Source organism: Ictidomys tridecemlineatus, chromosome 13 (assembly GCF_052094955.1).
Source record: "Ictidomys tridecemlineatus isolate mIctTri1 chromosome 13, mIctTri1.hap1, whole genome shotgun sequence".
Classification (NCBI taxonomy): Eukaryota; Metazoa; Chordata; class Mammalia; order Rodentia; family Sciuridae; genus Ictidomys; species Ictidomys tridecemlineatus.
The window spans coordinates 39,242,307-39,264,089 of NC_135489.1; the positions used below are offsets into that span (position 1 = coordinate 39,242,307).

Here is a 21,783-nt window from a genome sequence, read left to right on the forward strand (position 1 = left end):
TTACTGCAGGTGAATGTGGTAGATCATTAATATGAGGGGTAGGGAAATAAGAGAACACTGGACCAAATATTTATGTTTCTAATAGCCTTGGTCAGCAGCCACAGAAAGATGGGATTATGACAATTATTGTAATCCCAATAATTTAATTTTAATTTTATAAAAATGCATGAGAGGAATAAACAAATTTTAATTTACATGGTAAATATTCTTGGCATACAATAATTGACTTAGAAGGTTGAGCATGGGCACATTTTTTTTGAGCCTGATAAATCTGCGTTTAAAACATTCTGAAAAGATTAATATTAAATATTAATCATATGTTGTTGAAAGTGTAAAATAAGATTCTCCTTTAAAAATGCTTTCAATTCATATTATCTTTTGGGAGTACTGTAATGATAAACATAATTTCAAGTTGTATTTCAATGCCTATTTTTCTGAAATATTATAAGCAGAAAGATTTCATATTTAAAAATTTAAATCATTTATAATTTTAAAGCACAGTAATTCTTTTTTTTTAAAGAAAGAGTGAGAGAGAGGGAGAATTTTAATATTTATTATTTTTTTTAGTATTTGGCGGACACAACATCTTTTGTTTGTATGTGGTGCTGAGGATCGAACCTGGGCCGCACGCATGCCAGGCGAGCGCGCTACCACTTGAGCCACATCCCCAGCCCCACAGTAATTCTTATTCTTTCACTAACTCAAGTGTGTAAAATGTTATTGTCATTTTAAACAATATTTTGAAAAAGATCAAGAAAACAAAATAAGTAGGATAATTGCACTATACCTTGACAACCTTTAGAATTCCTACATTGGTTCTTTCATTCATTTCTATTTCAAACCAATTTCCTTCATTTCCAGAGATAAAAAAAATTACTGCCATCCAGTTAGCTGTGTATTCTTCATCCAAATCAATTACTCTAATCTGGAGTAGGTCTGAATGTAGAGCATTTTCTTCAATATTTACAGAGTACTAAAACAAGAAGTGGGGAAAAAAAACAACAACAACACAAACTATGAAAGAAGAACTGTACTAGGCTTGTATTGATGTTTTAATATTATTCGTTATTTAAAAATTATATCTGTTATAATTTTATTTTTCATTGTTTAAATATATTTTTCCCTGTTGTATAAACAAACACAAAAAGTATGTCTACATTTCAATTATGTTATTACACATATATCTGTAAATATAATTGTGCAAAATTTAAAATATACTGATTTTAAATTATTAGATTAAAAACTGAAAGAACAAGTACTTACCGAAGACATCTCCATATATGGAATGTTATCGTTGACATCCAGGATTTTAATATTGCATTCACACTCTGCTGACATGCCGTCTGCCCCACCATCTCTGTCTGAGCCTCTCACAGCAAGAGAATACTGGCCATATTGCTAAAAGAACACATTACAAACAATATCACACTTGACATAGAGTCTTTACTCTGTCTTACGTAAAGTTTTTCTAAAAGATTGACTCAGCATTTATGATAGAGAGAGGGATAACACAGACTGTTGAAAAATCCACCAGTCTCACATGAGCCAATGTGGAAGTGGCCACTTCTATTCTCAGCATTATTTAAAAGAAGCGACACTTTTTTAAAGATCTTGTGTCTTTTTTAATCATAATAGGTCCAGAGATGGAAAAAGTTGATAAATGATGAAACAGACCAGAATGATCAAGAGGAGAAAGATCAGACCAATGTTTATCAAAGATTTAAGACACGAAAATTCCATACATCAGCCCTTGAATAGGTGAGAAAAATAAAGGGAGAGAAACAGTTTGTATTTTGGGGAGGTGAAAAGTTGTGGCACTGGAGTTACTGATGATGTATCTATTCTTGGTCCTATGCAGTGGTGTTTACATTTTTAAAAGTTGGTAAAAGCTACAAAGTTTTTTTTTTTTAATTAAAAATTTGGGTGTAACTTTAAGGCATTCATTGTTAAAGACATCTTGATATCTCTTCATGGCCAGGTTTCTTAATGTCTGACACTCCTTTCTTAAAGCTCTTTACCATTATAGCTATTTTGATATTAAAAGATTCTCACTGGGATGCTTCAGAAAGTTTGAAGAGCTAAATAATCAATTTCTATTACTGATCATTTTCAAATGTGTAAAAAAGGAGATTTTGGTAACCTAGAAACTGATAGCATTTTTTAAAAATCTGAAAATAATCTAATTTATCCTAAACCTAAGAGTCATTAGTAGGGAGACTGTCATTTTGAAGTAGCTAAAATAATTAAAATTAAATTTAATTATGCTTCAATTAGAAGATAAAAATCCTCATTTGTATCCCTAATGCATATGCAGATTTGCTACATTCTATTTAAAGACTGTATTTCTTAAAAAATAAAAAAATAGGTATTTTAAAATTAAAACATTGCACCACATGATACAATATAAGTCATGCAAGGGTGATTCTACTCCTTTAACAATTACGAGTCATTATTTGTAAATCAAAGATTGGTTTGGGTGTTATTTAATTCCTATCTGTTATTTTGACCCTGTGATCCAGTTCTGAAAGTAAACCAGTAGGTGGGCTGCCAGTAGATGTTACATGGAAGGAAAAAAGAAAGAGATGGAGGGAGGAAGATGGGGTGGGGTGGGGGATTAGAGTACTGCTTCCAAAGAATTCAAATTGTGCTAGGTTAAAGAAACAAGCTGGCTTCTTTGTCTCAATATTATGTTCTTGGAGCCTCTACCATGATCATATGCACTGTGACTCACCAACATGGGACCAACAGCAAGTATTTCTTATGCTTATTTCATTAAAGAGCACACCTTTTATTTTTTAATGGCGTTTTTATCTCTACGCAAATTTTATGTCCTTTTACAATACATTTTTCTTAAAGTAAGGCAAATCCTAATCAATTGATGAAATGAAAGATGTTGGAATAAAATGTCATTGAATAATCCATACTTTTTTCATTTACATATTTTCTTGTTAACATTATGAGAGATGATTATATAACTAATAACTTCAAAACATTGTTTTCTTTCTCTCTCTCTTAAGTATTCTTGTTTTTAGAATCAGTTCCTTTGACTAAACACCCATTTGAGGAAAAAAAATTACCTCTCTGTCTAGAAAATTGTTCATTGTTCGAATTTCTCCAGTGTATCTGTTGATGATAAACATTGGTGAATCAGAAGGTTCCTGACTTATGATCTTGAAGGCTATTTTTGAGTTCAAATTGTTTGGTTCATCTGCATCAGTAGCATTGAGTCTCATCACCAGTGTATCTAGAAATGAAGGAAAATAGATTGCAAAGAGACAATTTTACATTTTTGCTACAGTATAGTATGTTACCTACCCAACAGTGTGTTAGTTGTTCCATATAATCTTAGTATCTTCCCTTTCTACTGCTTCAACACATTAATACCTTAGCACCTTTCTTTGCCTTTGTCTTAATAAGAGATCATATTTTACTAGAAGCTCAGACATTTCTGAAGCTAGCAAACAAAGGAAGTGTATTATTCTGGATTTCCATTTCTTATTTTAGTACAACTTCTTCTTCTTCTTTAGGATGTTTTGTTTAGGTGAAACAAATGATATTAAGACCCAATCAACTTTTTCTTGACTTTCACACTTCGCAACTAAATCATCTGGTCCTTAGTTTCCATAGCTATAAATAGAGATGATGGTAATATATTTTTGTTGAGATCAGACAAGATTTAAATAGCTAATGAAGTTCTTATTAGATATGCACTTTTAGTAAATATATATTATTATTGTTTGGGGCTGTTCTCAGTTAAGTGCTGAATAACTAGTAGATTTAAAGAAATGTTCATTTAACTACATGTAGTCCTGTCCTGTCTCTTATCTTTTCCGTTGATCTTAGGAGTGTTTTTTGGGGGGTATGGGGGTATACCAGGGATTGAAATCAGGGGCACTCAACCACAGAGCCACATCTCTAGCCCTATTTTGTATTTTATTTAGAGACAGGGTCTCATTGAGTTGCTTAGGGCCTTGCTAAATTGCTGGGGCTGGCTTTGAACTCGCTTTAGATCCTCTTGCTTCAGCTTCCCGAGCCGCTGAGATTACAAATATGCGCCTCTGCACCGGGCCTTATGAGTGGTTTTAATGAAAGGTGCTATAGACTATGAAAAGCTGCAAGTATTCATTTATAATCTAGAATTCTTTTCTACCTTCCGAACTGTTTCAAAAAAGTTTTTCTACAAGTGAAGCAGGGCATCTCTTCCCTTTTTTCTCCCTTCTTTTCTTTCTCCCTTTCTTCATTTTAGCATAGTTTAAAAAATGTTTAGCATAGTTTAAAAAATGTAGGTAATTAACTAATTATATGTATATAATGTGAAATCCAGTGCAACTATTGAAATAAGTGAAGAAATCAGGAAAGATGGCCTGATATGGAAATATGTTCAAAATATATCTAAATAAAATTGCATGGATTAGTATGTATAAGGATACTACTTATGTCCAAAAGCATGTTTATTTATGTTTATATAATTACAAAACATGTACCTAGTACAGATGTTAAAGTTTGCCTCCAAAGAATGATACTAGGGAGAAGAAAAAATAGATTCCCATTTCCATTTTATTTTTTATATTGTCTGGTGAATTTTTACAACAGGCATTTTTATAATATTTTAAAAATTCAAAGTATAGATATAGTATTTAAATGAATAAAAGTAGAATGTGAAGACTTATAGAATTTATAAGAAGTTATACTATTTAAAGATTAAAAGTTTCTATGTAAATTGAAGTTTTGACTTCAAAGGAACAACCTTATCTGTTCATGTGTTTAGGCCACCCTTTAATGGCATGATAAACAGCTAACATACTTAGGTACCTTATGTATTTGGCAGCTAAACACTGCCCTAAACAGTGATCCACAAAGAGACAATGGCTCCTTGAGACTGTCAAAGTCCTTGCAGGTAAGTGCTCTAACTTAAATATCTAACTTAAAAAGAAACATGACGATCAGAAGAGGTGAGACTGCCCTTCAGCACAGCCAGGTTGGGAGACTAAATGTTCATCCCTATGCCCTTGCCACCACTTTGGAAAATGCTCTTGGAATTTGTTAGGAATCTTCTACAGAGCCAGTGTATGAGTCACATAAATAACTCCTCTTCATTGCCTTGGAGCTGCTTCTTGTAGATAATGGACTGGAGCTACTTCTGTAGTTGAAGGGAAAGCCTTTTTGTTCAGAATGCTTTTCTATGGAAAGTCTCTAAAATCCGCCATGTTTACCTTGATGCAGTTTAGTCTGTAGTTGCCTGGAAGTAAAGAGTGATCTGGAAGCCAATATGTTCTTGTTTACTTTAATAAAGTAGACTACTTACTTGCATTAGAATTTTCTTCTATTTGTCCTACAAATGTAGACATGGAAAACACTGGAGGATTGTCATTTATATCCAGAACCTTGACTCTAAGCTCCAGAGGTCTCTCCAAATCTTGGCCCATTGAATTGAGAGCTCGGCAATAGATCTAGGAGAGAGAAAAGAAGAATAATTATATAGTGAAAGACATACATATTAAGTTCTGACTTTTTTTCAGGGGGCTTGATACTAGGTACTGTCGGAAATTAAAAGATAAGACATATTATTACCATCATTTTATACTAGATATAGACACAACTTATATAATCAACAGAGAAGGTGAACATGAACACAAAATGTTAATTAAGAGAAGGCAATATGATAAGATATATAAAGGAAGAACAAAAATACTATGACTTTGTAGAAGAATGTGATGATTGAGGTAGATCTTGGAAGAGAGTTTCAACAGATGGAGCTGGGAATTGGCAAGTGTTCCAAACAAAGAGATTCTTAGAAAGGAAGAAATGTAGTGATGCGAATGCTGTGTTTAAAATTAGGAACAGAGGTGATTGGGAGTGGGGTTGATCACATGGTAAAGAAGAGTCACATGGGAACTTTGAAGAAATGTAGTAGGCCTTTTTTCAGCAATAAGAAAATAATTTTTTCCTGAACCATATACGAATGACTATGGCCCAAGAACATGGATTAAAGTTACCCTGAATGACATGTTCTGAAATGTAGCATTCTAAAGTTAGGAGCCACTGTGGGGGTATTTGCATTATTATTATCTGCAATGTGCATAACTCTGATGTTTACTATTTCATATATGTGATACATTTTGTATAAATGTGGATTGTGTGTCAAGAAAAACTGATACATTAGTTGTCTGATTTGGAGTTTGTGGGGATACACTGTGGAAGAAAAGGCAGGAATGCAGTTTTGGAATTGAAGGCAGATATGGAATTAGAGTAGTCATAGGATTAAGCCATATGAGTGAGATCAGCAAGTGCAGATTGCTATTTGAAGGCCTTTTTTGGATATGAATTGCTGATATTTTAAGAGATGAGATTACAAAATCAAAGAAGAGTTTATTTAATTTTTTTTTTACTGTAAGTACTAATAGGTGTTGACTATAATGATAGATATAAATGGAAGCAGGCAATGGGACAAGCAAAAGATAAATGAAAAAAAAGTTGATGGAATAAGGCTCTTGAAGAAAGAGGCAATTATGGCACAATGGGAATATCTTGGCTTAGGTGTGGGGAAAAGCAGAGACTTGACTCTGCTTTTGGATTTAATGAAGAACATTTCTGATCTGGGGGAGAGAGAATTAATTGTGGGAATTTGTGTTGGGTGGCCCCAGCTTTTTAAAGCTGGTCTCAGAGTCAATTGCTTAGGGGGAAATGAAGTTGAAGATTTGAAGAGAGAGGTGCTGAAGCTCACAACAGCTCCTGCAAGAAATGGAGGGCAATCCAGGTAAGGACGAAAGAATTTCCAAGGCTCATTTAGAGCTCAGGTGCATTTGAGCAAGGTGAATTTATAATCAAATTGTAACACATTTGATTATAAATTCATATTTAATATTAATAAATTAATAGTATCAGAACAGAATCCTTCATTAGTGGCATTGGAATGGAAAAGAACAAACATTTTCAACTGAATTATTTTAAAAAGGAGTAAAAGTTAGATACTTGTTCCTTCAAATCAATATTCTAGTTTGCCACAGGGGCTGAGTAGACACTGGTATTTTTGCTAACCCTTAAGTGAAATATTCCTTTCTTTCTTAATTTTCTCTGTATTTATTGGATATTGAGATTCTTGATATCAAGTCAAGCATCGATATGAGTTTGAAAATTTCCATGAATAATTTAGGCCTGAACACACACACACACACACACACACACACACACACATACACACACTCATTAGATAAAACCCACTTACAATGAAATAAGGAGTGACCTCTCGATCGACTATGGATGTTATATTAATTTCACCAGTTTTTTGGTTAATAATGAAGATTCCATAAGGTGGTTGATCAATTCCTACTCCAGAGATGCGGTATGTAACTTGCTGGTTGGCAGCACAATCTGAACTAATCTGCACAAAGAACACAAGTGAAAATATTACAGGGAGCAAGTAAAGGGTTCTATATTGGATATGTGACAGCTATCTTTCTTGAGAATTGTTGAATGTGTGGTCCCTGTCATCATTTGGGAAATGTTGAAAACATAGAGTTATTTTCCTTGAGTTAAGGGGGGCGGGAATTATAATGTTAAAAAGAAAGGATGTTTAATTGGGGGAAGCTGGTAATTTTGGTAGTCTATTAACTTCAGCATTACATTAACTTTATTTATTTACTTAACTTTACTTTCAATAATAATGGTAGCATTTTTAATGGTAACCAACAATCAGTAAAACAAATTCAATTTCTATTTCTACTAAGATCAGAAAGGTAAAATATCACCCCAATAAATCTAAATCTCTGCACTTGTCATTCATTCAACATTCATAATTTGAATTTGTGTCATTTTCAAGCTTTGTGAGCTCTCGATCTGGAGGAGAGAGCTTCTCGTTCTGTCAGGAGTTCACTGGTGCTCTCATTGCATAACTTTGATGGTCAGTATTCAAAAACTAAAAAAAAATGTAAGATTTAAAAAGAAAGTTTTAAGTGCATTTTTGTAGGTATCAAGTTACTTAGAGATTTTAATTCTGAAATTGTAGAGGATGCATTAGCAGATAAAGAAGGAGGCTGCTCAAATGAATGCTTTTAGAAATCAGAACTTTCTTTGAAATAAGGCACTGAATGCCAGCAAACAAATCATACGGGGAGTCTGTGTATATCTGTGTGAATGGGTGTGCACATTTGTGTGTATCTGTGCATGAACCTATATATCTGTGTGTGTGAATCTGTGTGTGCAGACACATTTCTGATTGTGGTTGTGTATGTGTGTGCAGAGAGGAAAATGAAGGAAAATCAAAGAAAAAATATAGCACAAAAGAGGCACCTGTGGATGTTCCTAAATAAGCACAAAATTAGGAATTCAATTCTGATAGATTATGAAGCAGAAAAAGCACATGCTGAAGTGGTTCCTGTGAGTGTGACAAACACTAAATTCTTCAAATCACAGTATTTTTTTTTCCCATTTAGACTCCTGGGTGGCACATACGTTAATTTTGCCAGCGAGGTGAGTCAAGTCTTAAGTGTTCATTTAAATACTCAAATTTCTTAATCTATCCTTTCAGGAACTTCGGTTTTCACAATTTGAATGATTCTAGTTCTCTGTCATACTTCTCAGTGAGATTGCTCTCCACACATTTAAAAGATAACTTCTTTTGAAACCTGAACACCATCCATTTTGACTTTCAGCTTTGGTTTCGGGGCTGACAGTTACCCTGGCAATTGGGTTTCTCTTGGAGTTGTCTTCACCTTCACGGCAGGCTGCAGCAAACTTGATCCATTCACGTTTTTGCCTTCTGATCGAATTCCACTTGATGGTGCCATTTTTAGTATTATAATCTCTAACCTTGAATAGGGAGGACAAAGTAATAGTATCCATTATTTATAGTTCATATTTCACTGGAGGTTTTGGAGGAGGGGGAAATTATAATGTTAAAAAGAAAGGATGTTTAATTGGGGAAGCTGGTAATTTTGGTAGTCTATTAACTTCAGCATTACATTAACTTTATTTATTTTTTAATGTATTTTTATTTTGAGACAGAGCCTCACTAAGTTACTGAGGCTGACCATGCACCCATGATCCTCCTGCTTTAGCTTCCTGAGTCTATGGGATTATAGGCATGTACTACCATACCTGGTTTAGATTAACTTTACATATTAGAATGAATCTTCTTTGGAAAAAATTCTGTTACAAACATTTTTCTTTTCTTTTTTAATCAAAAATCATTTTTCAATGGATTTGAGGGAAATTACCTGGATTCGAAATTCACTGTTAACTTCCACCACCACCTATGAAAAGAAAAAAAAAGATAATTACAATAGTCGATTTTTAATTGAATGTTATAAAATTCATGTTATTCCATCATTAAAAAAATCAAACAATAGTCTTGTGAGTTATTAGAATTATTCATCAGTCTGAATAGCTGATGGATCTGGTTTGGCTCTGGGGTCTGGTAAGAACCTAAGAATTCTTCCTGTTTTTGCTTTTCACTTTGCTTTTCTTTTTATTACTTTTTAAAAATCTTTTTTTCATTCTAAGCTATGTAGATACTCCCAATCACATTTTTGAAGCAAGATCCCATGCGAAACGAGGGTTGGAAAATCAGTTTTCTTAATAAATCCTGTTCCTGAAGAGCTGGAGATATTCTGATATTATGCAGTGATAGTCAATGGTAAGTCCTGTATTAGAACTTGGGGCTATGGTTGCAAGATTTGACATGCTACAAATGGAAATAGAAAAACAAAATTGTTCAAAGTAAAGGAGAGAGCTGTCTAGGAAACTTCATAGCAATTCTTCCTTTATACTCCAGTTCTAGATGGAAGGTTTTCTAGTCTTTTTAGAAATTTTAAGAAGACAACTCTCCTGCCTGCTTTGAAAAATAAAAATAAAAATTTTGAAATAAAAGCAAATAATTTACTATATGTAAAATGAGTTCATATTTGAAGTTTTATTGTTAACATTAAAACTGAAATAGATGCTATAAATACAATCTTCTATAGCAAAGAGAGGAAAATACAGGAGTGTATAAATTGCTACAGATGAAGTGTTCATTAATCTTTTCTTTTGCAATTTCTCTGGTCAAACAAGTGTGCTGGCCATATTTCTGCCTAGTTTAAGCTCTGGACATGATCTTTACACGTGATCAGTAGTGAAACATCAGTATAATAACTTATTTTTTCCCCTAAAAACCACAAGTGTTTTGTAAAATATAAGACATACACACTTCAATTCTGATGTTTCCATATGTTTGTTTAAATATTGCTTAAACATGGTTTTGATGGCTAGTTTGCATTTATTAGGTTTTAGATTGCACTTGGAATTAATTAAAGATGATGTACTTCCTTAATAAGACATGTTCAACATCTAATTGAGTTTTCTCCAGAATTGCAAAGAATGAAAATTGTTTTCACAATCAGACATTATCTGCATCAGTGATATAAGAAAATTACTGGTTGCATTTTAAAAATGATAATAATAGTAATTTTTAAGTATGGTAAAATTCTTTTGATAGTTTGTTTTTAACTTCACTCTTAAAGAAAATGTAAAATGGCAGTCTCCAAGTACCAATTTTTAAAAATTGTCATGATTGATAATTCAAGAAAACATGTATTTATAGTTAATATGAGTAGTGTGAAAAGAGAATTATTTACCCATGGTGTAGTATTAATCATAATTATCACTGTTATGATTAACTGAATGATAACTAAGTACTAGACAATATGTTTAGAGGAATCTATGCATTTAATCTTTTTGGGAGAGGCTCCACATCAAAGCTAATGGGGAGCATTTTAAAGATTTATTTTGTTTTATTTTTATTGTTGCATTATAATTATTTATAATAGTGGGATTCATTATGCCATATTTGTATATATGCATAACATAATTTGATCAATCTAGTTCCCCAGGACCTTCTCTTTCCCTTCTGTTCTCCCTCCAGTGATTCGCTAGCTATGTACTTAATCTTTGCAGTAAGTCCGTGTAGTCACTATTCGTATTATCTTCATTTAATGGATGAGGAAATTGGGGCGTGGCTATTAACTTATGGCTACATATGACCCAATAAATCTCAGCTTAAACTTGTGCTTGGGGGTTTTACAATAAATGATATGTTCCCTCAAAACGTATTATACAGAATTGACATAACACCTTAGAGAACTCAAAACTATCTGATAATTTAATATATTATCCTTGCATGGATGAGAAACAGGTTTTGATTGTTCTATGGTGCCAGGGATTGAATCCAAGGGCTCTTAAGCACTGAGCTTTTTAAGCTTTTTAAGACAGGGTCTCAATAGGTTGCATATAGTCTCCATAAATTACTGAGGCTAGCTTCGAACCTGTGATCCTCCTGCCTCAGCCTCCTGAGCTGCTGGAATTACAAGCTGTGCCATCTTGTAATAACAATGACAACAGTAGTAAAAGGGAAAAAAGGAATGTCAAAGGCCTAAATGTTTTGCACATGTAGCTGAGATGTTATCTGTAAAGTCTGTCTTGAGTACAAAACTGAAAAGATGCTTGTGCAAATGCACTCTCCATACCTGTAGAGGTGAAGTACTTCTCCCTTTTTGCTGTTTGTGGAACGGGGATGTGAGATACCTTATTTGTCAGTTTGGAAACCCTTTGTTCATAGTTACAGAGCTGCGTAGACATCTGTTATCTGTTTTTGCATTTCCCTTCCTGTGGTGAGGTGTCCTGTCTGCTGTTTGTTTTGGATCAATGTCCCAGATGACTAAGAGACTTTTCCCACTTTATGAAGCTGGGTCATTCTTTTTCCCACGAGAGGCAACTTAGGCAGGAGACCAAGCAGGTTTCACCATTGTGTCAGACTCACAATTGGATGGGTAATTAAAAAACTGCCAAGTCTGCTTAAAAATGTGGTGGGTTGACCTAAGCTTATTTTCTTTTGCTCAGAGTCTAGAATAAGCTCAGATACAATGTCACTCTTGGACTTTCAAAGGCAAAATAGTGACAAAAAAAAAAAAATCATTGGGAGAGTCAGAAAAGCTTCTAAGTCCTCTGGGCTTTAGTTTCATTTGTTAAAAAAGGAAGACCAACTTACATACCTTTCCAGTACTAACATCATCTCCCTTTGTTCATTAGGAAGGTACGTTTTGCTCATGGGAAAGACATGATAAAAATTGTGAGCTTAAAAGATGAATCAGACAACAGTTAGTAGAAGTGATGGGAAGAGGCAGCGATTACAGTATGTGAGCAGTTGAGAGTCTCCAATATCAAGTTCGGCTAGAGGCAAGGAGAAACTAAACCTGAGCAGAGATAGTAGGAATTGACAGGGAAATATCAACACAGGGAGATATTAGAATTGACAGAGCCTGAGAGATGGGGGAATCAAGAGAGGGAAGAATCTCAGATGATAGTGATTTTAAAAAGTGAGCCTGAAATCAAGGAATTAGCAGATTGTATAGAACACATTGAGATGTAAGAGAAACACTCAGGTAAAGATACTTAATCATTTGTAAAACGCATCTTCACCTTGATCAAAAGCTCAGCCTGGTTTTTTTACCTAGATTTGAAGTTCCTGTGCTCAGGCAGGATAGTTGAAATCATGGGAGAAGTTGCAATTCTTAAAGTAAAGGGTACAGAAAAGAAGTTGTCTGTGGCTGAGATGGGAGCAGGGAATTCCAACATTTATATAACTGGAAATAAGTTTAACAAACAAGAAACAAAGAAGCAGAGAAGGAGTGGCCATCGAAACAGGAGGAAAATATAATGCATTTTAACAGATCACAAGGGAAGGGGAAATTGAGACAGATGGTGTGTAAATAGGCATCAGATGATATTTTTAAAAGGTGAAAATGTGAATCCTGAAGACCTGAGGTTTTAGAGAGAACACTTTCATAAAGATGGAACAAGCATTTGCTGGATTGAAAAAGATTAAGGAATAAAGAGGAGGGGAGGAAGACACAAAGATGGCCGCTCTTCCAAGAAATTTGTTGATAAAAGGAAACAAAGCTAAAACGAAAGGATTAGATACAGGAATCCAGAAAATTTTGGTGGAAAAGGGAGATCTCTGGATTTTTGAAGTTGAGGAAGGAGACAAGGAAATTTTGACTTAAAATAAAAGAGATTCTAACAGAAGATGCTAAACAGAGTTGTTGGGATGGAGGGAGGAGGACGAAATAGGCAGAAAAAGAGAGGACTTCAGAGACAGAGGACAGAGAGGAGAAGGAGGATGGAGACAAGAATTGATTAGGCCAAGTAAGCTGAAGGACATTGCTCTGATCTTGTCCCTGGAGTAAGGTTGAGGTTGTTTTCTGACAATTAGGGAAGTAGCATGGGTGGAAATAATTCTGGAACCATGTTAGGGAGCCTGTGATGGAAGTTCATGCAGTGAGGAATATGGGGCAACCCCTAAGAGTCTCTTTCTTGTCCCCTGGTTACAGGCACAGGGATGGTCACTCTATGCCTCGATTACCTCATCTGTATGTGAGAACTGAATCCTCTCATATTCTAAAATTAATTAATTAATGGATTAATCCATCTAAAGTACATCTTCGGTGAGTTCCCCTGTTCATCTTTGTTTTAGGAGACAATATATTCATTTATTTATTTTGAAAAAGCCACAGGATGCAAAATTGCATGGTAATTTTAATGATTCCTTATTTGCAGTTGTAGCATTTTTTTTAAATTGAAGTGTATATTTTTTATATAATAAAAAATAGACCTGAGAAAGTAATTTTATAAGGAAACTCTCTTACATTTAATGATTTTGAGCATCAACGTGTTAAGCGTCAAATCTTAATGCATTTAACGGCTATGTATGTCACAAGGATGAATTTAAAGCAAAGGTAAAATATCATTTACTTATTTTTAAAAACCTCCTCTTTGTCTTTCTTCTTTTTACTACTCCAGCAAAGGATATCAATCTGAGGTGGATAATCCCTCAGTTGATTTCTCACATTTTTTTTTATTAGTTTGTGCATTTCTTTGACAAACATGTATTGAATGTGTATTCTATGGATCCAAGACTACTTTAAGACTTAAGAAGGGCCTAAATCCTAAAAATATTATGGTAAGCCTTAGAAAAAAATGTCAAGAAAATGCAATACTATGTCATAAAAATTTTAGGAAAATCCAAAGTGATTATTTCCAAGTTTAATACCTTGATATTTTTGGAAGGGTATGTTTGAGGAAAGAAAAAAAAAACTATCCAAAAATCCCCCTGCTCAGTGTGATTAGATACCTGCTGAGCAATCTTGCATAGGTTCAAGGCATTATGAGGAACACAAAGCTGAACCAGGCACAGAACCTGCCTTCAAATAACTTATAGTCAAGTAGACTGCTAAACAACAGACAGCTCTGAATTTGTGGAGATGGGATTTCTCATCAGAGCATTGTTCTCTTAGACCAATTAAGAGTATGGATCAGCTGCCAATGGCATTATAAAAAATTTCAACCTGTCTAAGTCCATTAAAGAATTTGCATGCCAAGCATAACCAGCAGGGGTGGCATGACCCAGCACTCTGTGAGGGCGTTCCCTCAGTTGAGGGCTGAGCATCATGAAACTGCAATGCCAGGCAGAGCAGGCTTGGAGCTTATAGAGCAGGCGGTGCCTATTAGGACACAAGGATACTCAGCAACAGTGTCCTTGATAAAAGCAGAATGAAGAGCTATCAGATGTGAAGTGTTCTGGATGTAGACAAAAAATGTCATTTTTTAAGAGTCAAGAGACTCTTCAAATATGTGAATTTTGACCCTCGGGGTCAAGTCTTCAGATTGATAAATTTGCATTCCTAGTGATTTAGGTTTTCCTATTACTTAAAACCTTAGGATGGCAGAATGCTTTTACTGTGAAGCAACTCACACTAATTGAGTGGTGATACGTTGGCATTCCTGTTTATGTAAAGGTGAAAGAAGATGCTGATCCTGAAACTGCATTGAAATAGTAATTCTTATTCACTAGCCCTGTATCAATGGAAATGGTTACGATTAAATACAATTTGTGAGTTTCACTGACTAGATGAACAGATCTACTGATTCCATTTTCTATAAAATATTTTACTGAAATACTAATCTCTATAATGTATGTAACTATAATATGTGCACAAGAAAGCAGAGTTCTCTCCTCCGCTCGTCTGCTCAGTCTGTACTAATTTTTTAGCCCTCTCCTGCTTTAAATGCCACTGAACACAGTTAAGGGAACTTAGGATGTTTGATTCAAATCCATTGATGAATCAGGTAATAAAATGAATATAATTTTCAGTGTATTTTAGTCTGAGTGCAATCATGTAGATCTTTTTCCTTCCATCCTTTCTATTTTTTTTCTTTATTTTGAGTACTTTTTGAGACAGGGTCTTGCTAAGTTGCTCAGGCTGACCTCAAACTTGTTATCTTCCTGCCTCAGCCTACTAAATCCCTCAGATTACAAGCATTCACCACCACATCTGGCCAGATGTCTTATATTTGGTGCGTAGGTAACATTGTTCTATTGCCAAAAGAGCATGCATTCTAACTATTTCCTCCACTCTAAATGCTAATTTTATGGAGGAAAGGAGAGGTGAAAGAGAAGGAGAAGGAGAAGAAAAAATAAATGTGAAACAGTTAATGTTTTTGGCTTTCAGTGTTAAAGCAGATGTGGGCTATTATCTGTCCAGAAGACTTGTCTGAGTACTGGAACAATTTTGAAACAACCTTGACTACTTTAAGAGTAGCTTCTGTGCTTTACTCTCTCTGGCCCAACTCAAAGATTGATCAAGGTCTAAAACTTTCACATAGGTCGAGCCGACTATACGACATGCTGTGAACAGACAGTTACCCAGCTCTCAAATGGCTTTGCATTATGGATACTAACAGTTTAAATATCTTAAATATCTTCACAATTGTTCATGTATGTTGCTACATGGATTTTTATTTATGAATTTGAGCAGAGAAAAATATAAAGCCTTTATGTAGTTTTTTTTTTCTTCTTTTTTTGGTATAGGCAAACATTTGAGATTAGAGGAAAGGAAATTGAAAGAGTTTGCTATAGTGGTGGTTGTCTTTAGGGAAGAAATATTTTAAAGCAAAAGACAGATTAGAGATTCCAAAGGACAGTTACCAAACCCATCTGGTAAAATCAGCAGTAAAAATAAATTATGACCTTCAAAGCCATAGAAAGTAAAATGTTTTACAAAAAATGTTATGATGGCAATATGAAAAATAAGATATTTAAGGTCATTACAATATAAGTTTCTCAAGAAATATTTTTCACAAGACATGAGAAACTTGTGATTGATTCCAAACTAAAATATGGTCAAATGTTCCTCATTCCTCCAAAATCAATCTATAAAAAAATCAAAGTTATCCAGACTCAGAAATTAAAGCACAAATGCCCAGAAACCTCTCTCCAAAGAAAGCTCATTGAGAATACATGAATTTTATAAAATGATATGTTTTATTGAAGAATGATTAATTAGGACATAGCTGCTTAAAGGAATTTATAGAATGAAAATCAGTTAGAAATAATTATATAGATCAAGAAGCAGGGCAGATCTCATAGACTTAATGAAAGTACATAGACATTTGAAAACTCTAATCAATTAAAATTATACAATAAACTTTAATCAGTCAAATTTACATGAAAAGAATTTGTGTGAAACTAAAAATAAAAGTATTTGATTATTTGGCAATGAAAAAATATTCCTAAGGTAAAATATCAGAGTGGTAATGCTTATTGATCATGGCCATATCTCAAGTTAAGATATCAACTGAAACTGAAAATCCATTGACAAGTCTATGGCATAGGAGTAGTGATGTTTGAAGTGCAGTTTGAAAAACTAAAGCTATCCATTTACTGAAGCTCATTGGTAACTTAATGTACTGTTATGACCTATTTTCATTAATAAGTGGAATTTAAACTAACCAGCATACTTTGCATCAAAGATCTACCTTGTTATTACACAAACCCAACATTCCAGTTCAAAAATTAAGCAAGTAGGAACAAATATGAACCACATCCTGCCAAAGCTGAAGGGTGATTTACCTGGCACTTGCCTTGTGGGATTCCATGAGTCTTACGGTGAGACAGACTATGACTTTAAAATTGTTGCACAAAATGAAATTTCTTTTTTGATATAAGGTATTGGTGTTGCATTTAATATTTATCATCTCTAAAGAGAAAACTAATAACAGGTAAGGGGGCAATGATAAACCATTTCCTGACATCATTGACCATCAAATGTACAACTTTTATATCAGTCATTACTAACTTTTCAGTAGTAAGAATAAGCAGAGTGATAATTATACTTACCCCTTAATTATAGCCATGCCTTTGCCTACTGTGTTATTTACAAATCTCCTAAACTGACAGTTTTTTTTAAGATTAGAAAGTTTTAAATCAAATCATAATAAGTAGCATGGGCTTCTGGTATTCATAGTGTGGATCCTGAGGACAAATTGGTCCATGAGCTAGTGAGGCCCATCACAGACTGACTTCTATAATTTAAATTTATGTGGACCTTATTTTTTTAATTTAAAAATTACAGTGACTCTGCCATCAAAGATACCAAAAGAATAAAAAAAAAATGTTTAGGTTGAAAGTCAGGACACACCTGCCATACTTAATATAAAAGCCCACCTGCCAATGAGAATTTGTACAGTGACCCAAGGAGTGATAAGAATTTCCCAAGTTCAGTATTTTCCCAGCATGTCTTAGCAATGACTTCCATGTCAGTGATATGATAGGATGAATGGACACGGAGGCATTCATATGATCTGGAGTCTTCAATTAAATAGAGAAACCCTATTTAAAAATCGAGTTCATAAAATCACCTGGTCATTAACATAAACTTTTAATGGGTTTAGGTTAGAAGTGCCACCAAATAACATTTTCTAAAAAGTTCTCACTTGCTTGCGATGAGGATGAAGATGAGAATATTTTTTGTAGATTCCACTTACCAGGAAAATGAATAGTACTGCAGCTGTTCGGAAGGAATTCCAGTCCATTGCTGCTGCTGGGATCTCTTACATCCAACACCTAGGGAGTTTTGTTTGTTTCTTCTCTGTTCTTTTTCTTTCTCCCACTCAGCTGGTGTCTGATTAAAATAATTTCTCAGTAGATGTTCGTACATGCAGGCTTTGAGGTGTTTCTGCCTTCCTCTGGGAGAAGGACTGCAGGTACGTATAACCAGTCCGGATCCCCACCCTAAAAACTTGGGCTGGTCTCACTGAAATGCTTGACAAGATCATCATTGCTCCCAGGTAAAAGCTTAGGGACACACCCTTCTTCCAGCTGAAAAGCAACCCTCTCTGGGGAGAGGAATATTCACTTCTCTACTGAAAGTTTTCAGTGATAGGCACTTTAAGTGACCAAAAATAAGGAGGGTTGTGCGATTGATAGGGGCTTCCAGTTTAGCTTCTCCCCATATTAAAAAGGCAGATACAGTTTGGCTGTTCATATTTTTCAGAGAATTATCCAGCCCATGTTCAGAGCCAAACCCTCAGGTCAGGGTAGAAAATGATAAGCTTTCCATTTTAGTAGATATTAGAGAAGATACAGTTTATTTTCTAAGTTTTTAAGAGACAGAAAATTTGCCTGTGTTTAGTATAAAGTACTTTTTTTTAAAAAAAAATCATTAATCCAAATAAGCAAAACTATGGTACTTAACAATTATTATTATGGTACTTACAATTTTTAGGTCCTCTACATAAATTACAAATCCCTGTAAGTGACCAGCCAAAGTCCAGGTAAGCCTTCATTTTCTCCCTAAATGAATATTTTTCTCTCACCAAGTAATTTTCTTCCTTTTAGATTCTGTACTTTTTCAAATGCAGTGACACACAATTTAAAATGTCAATAATCTAGGTTCAAAGTAAACAACTGCCAATTAAAATCCTATCGATAATTTTTTTAAAGGAAGTTTCAGTGCCTGAAATGCTAATGGTAACACAGAAAGCTGTTCTTCAGGTGAGGTGGGTTAAAAGTCAGCGATGATTCCCAAGCACAGAGCCAAGAATCCACAGAGTGAGCCAATTAGAACATAAGGATATGACTGCCCACACATGCAGGTGGAAAATTGAATGCGGTCCTGAGGGTTTTGAAAATAAATAGTGACCCTTGCAGGGCACCATTGGAACATATTGGTGTGATATGAACTTGTCAATTGACAATGTCTAGTGGCAGGAAGTCTTATAGATGCTGGATCCCTTCAGAGTTTGAAATGGCAGTCTGGAACAGCAGACTTACCCAAGATATCGATTATGGTCAAAGGATACTAGAAATGTCTCAGAAAGAAAGGCTTTCTTTGAGAGTCAGACAGTCTACAGAATGCTGTCATTTCACTACAGTTGTATGGCAAAGTTACTTGACAGAGGTTTTGAAATTTTATGTGATTCATCATAGAGCACAGAGGGATGGAGAAAGGCTGTGTAAGTTTACTTGCAATGAATAAAAATGCTTATGACAAGATTAGGTCAATGTAAATGAAATAAAAGAAAATAAAAGAGAGGGCAGGCTAAATTTCTCATTAGTCAAGTAAAATACAATGTGAGCGTTGACCTATGATTTAAGTCTGAGCAATGTGTTAGTGGTAGGATTGTCTGACTGTGAATGACAGAAGACTCACTGAGCACCAGAAACCAAAGGACCTACTCTTACACCCTTCCAGTGACAGCGAAAACATTATCCATCTTGGATTCTGGGCATGAAGCCAGGGTATGCCCGGGCCTTCCTCATCCAATGAATTACCCTCCCTAAACCCAGCTGTGGCTCCACCCCTAACTCAAAGCCCTGCTCCAACAATCCCAACCACCTAGAGAATTTTCAGGAAAGCAACCTCTGTAACAGAGGTCTGCAGAAGGGATGTGGCATCTGGATGATCACATGAGAGCTGAAGACATTAATCACAGTGGTAGAGGGAATTCAATTCCTCTTCCTTTGCCTCTTCCCCTGTCTTTCTCTCTTACTCATTTTTTTATTTGTTTAGTTACACATGACAGTACGATGATCTTGACATATCATACATTTGAATCAGATGAGGTATAATTTCTCATTTTTCTGATTGTACAGGTTGCAGAATCACATACAGTCACCTATATACATACAGCAATAATAATGTCTATTTTATTCTGCTGCCCTTCCTATCCCCCCTCCCCGCCCCTCCCCTCCCCTACTTCTCTCTACCCAAACTAATGTGACACACTTCTTTTTTTTTTACCCCTCAGATCATCATACATGTATTCTGTATAACGATGAGGGTCTCCTTCCATCTTCTGTGCAATTCCCTTTCCCCCTCCCCTTCCCTCCCACCTCTCTTCCCTATTTAGTGGTAATCTTCTTCTCATGCTCTTCCTCCCTACTCCATTTTGAGTCACCCCCTTATATCAGAGAAGACATTTGGCCTTTGTTTTTTAGGGATTGGCTAACTTCACTTAGCATAATCTGCTCTCTTACTCATTTTTTAAAAAAATATTTTTCTTTAGTTGTATATGGCCACAATGACTTTATTTATTTATTTATTGTTGTGGTGCTGAGGATGGAACCCAGTACCTCACACATGCTAGGTGAGCACTCTACCACTGAGCTACAACCTCACCTTCTCTCACTCAGTTTAATCTCCTCAGAATAGTGCTATCCAACAGAACTGTGGGCTATGTGGAAATGTTCTCTATCTCTAGCTGTTCAACATGGTAGCCACTTGCTATATGTAACTACTGATCATCTGAAATGTGGCTATTTTGTGGAAGAAATGAATTTTGAAATTTACTTATGTTAATTTCAATATCAATTTAAATAACCCTGTGGCTACTGGCTACCCTATTGGATAGTTCAAAAGGGTTGGAAGAGCACTATTGCTTTTAATATCTTCTGTCTTACTCCAAACCTTAACTACTTTTCACTTTTGAAAATTTAACTCCCTTTTAATTAACTTTTCTCAACAGGGGGAACTCTACCTTTGTTTCAGTTTACAATTAACACCTGGAATTCCCTTTCCTTCATGTAATCTTATTATCTCACTTGGGTCCAATCTCCTTTCCTTTCTCCTTACTGATTCTCTTTCCTAATGCTAATGATTTAAAACATAAGCGACCTAAATCCTTCTCATTTCCATGTTACCATTTTCTTAATCTTCTATGGCAGTCGCCTTATCTGTGACTTGACACCACACTGTGGCATAACTGTACTGCACATTTGCTGCTTTTCTCTGGTCTCCATGCATCACACCTTGTTTGTACTGTCACCATTGGCTGGTACTTATACCTCCTTGTGTGTACCTATGGTTCTCATTTCATGAAAATTTTGTGGAAATTAGGGTGACTTTTCTGTTGGAATTTTCCTGGTGATCTGCCAAAAGTTTCCCATAGAAATAAAAGTTCTCCTGGTAAGTAAGTTTTCCTTTCTTTGACAAGGCACTGAAGACTCCAGAATATCATCCATTCCAAGTGTCTGCATTTCTATATATGGCTTAGGATAACATAACACTTTCTTGAAAGATGAAAACAGCATCTTTAAAGTTGATAGGTTTTACTGGCTTAGAATTTCTTGAAACTAATTCTGGTAACTGTTCTGTCCACCATAATGTACATAGTGCCCATAGCATGGGCTTGTAAGTCAGAGAAATGCCCTGGAATATGCTTTTATATCATGTGTGAACCTCTGATTCATGTATGTATCAATATTACCAATTGTTTTTAAAAACACGAAAGATAAAGATAAATCTTAAAATGGAGAAGAAATTGAAGTACATATGTTGAGGATAATATAAAACAAAAGAATTTATTTTACTTCTATAGTCATGTTCCTATGAAGCATATTGTTTTCAGATCTTGTTCATATTGCTTAAAATTAGATTATTCCTTAATGACTCAGCGTCACAAAAACTATGG

The 21,783-nt window shown here is 34.8% G+C and overlaps 1 protein-coding gene and 1 long non-coding RNA gene across 3 annotated transcripts in view; one reads left to right on the forward strand and one right to left on the reverse strand.

Annotated features, from left to right (window-relative positions):
• Positions 1-9,628, forward strand: part of LOC120886180 (uncharacterized) — a 90,721-nt gene extending 81,093 nt beyond the window's left edge. The window contains exons 3-5 of the long non-coding RNA XR_005728949.2: positions 1,636-1,758; positions 8,433-8,469; positions 9,502-9,628. This is a non-coding gene — a long non-coding RNA (uncharacterized LOC120886180). The remainder of the gene's footprint in view (positions 1-1,635; positions 1,759-8,432; positions 8,470-9,501) is intronic.
• Positions 1-17,904, reverse strand: part of Dsg1 (desmoglein 1) — a 32,998-nt gene extending 15,094 nt beyond the window's left edge. For both annotated transcript variants that reach the window (XM_078030692.1, XM_078030693.1), the window contains exons 1-8: positions 17,857-17,904; positions 9,216-9,251; positions 8,677-8,808; positions 7,226-7,381; positions 5,306-5,450; positions 3,078-3,244; positions 1,264-1,398; positions 788-973 (exon numbers count right to left, since the gene is read on the reverse strand). In XM_078030692.1, coding sequence (XP_077886818.1) covers positions 788-973; positions 1,264-1,398; positions 3,078-3,244; positions 5,306-5,450; positions 7,226-7,381; positions 8,677-8,808; positions 9,216-9,251; positions 17,857-17,904 — 1,005 coding nt within the window. The remainder of the gene's footprint in view (positions 1-787; positions 974-1,263; positions 1,399-3,077; positions 3,245-5,305; positions 5,451-7,225; positions 7,382-8,676; positions 8,809-9,215; positions 9,252-17,856) is intronic.
• Positions 17,905-21,783: the final 3,879 nt, after the last annotated feature.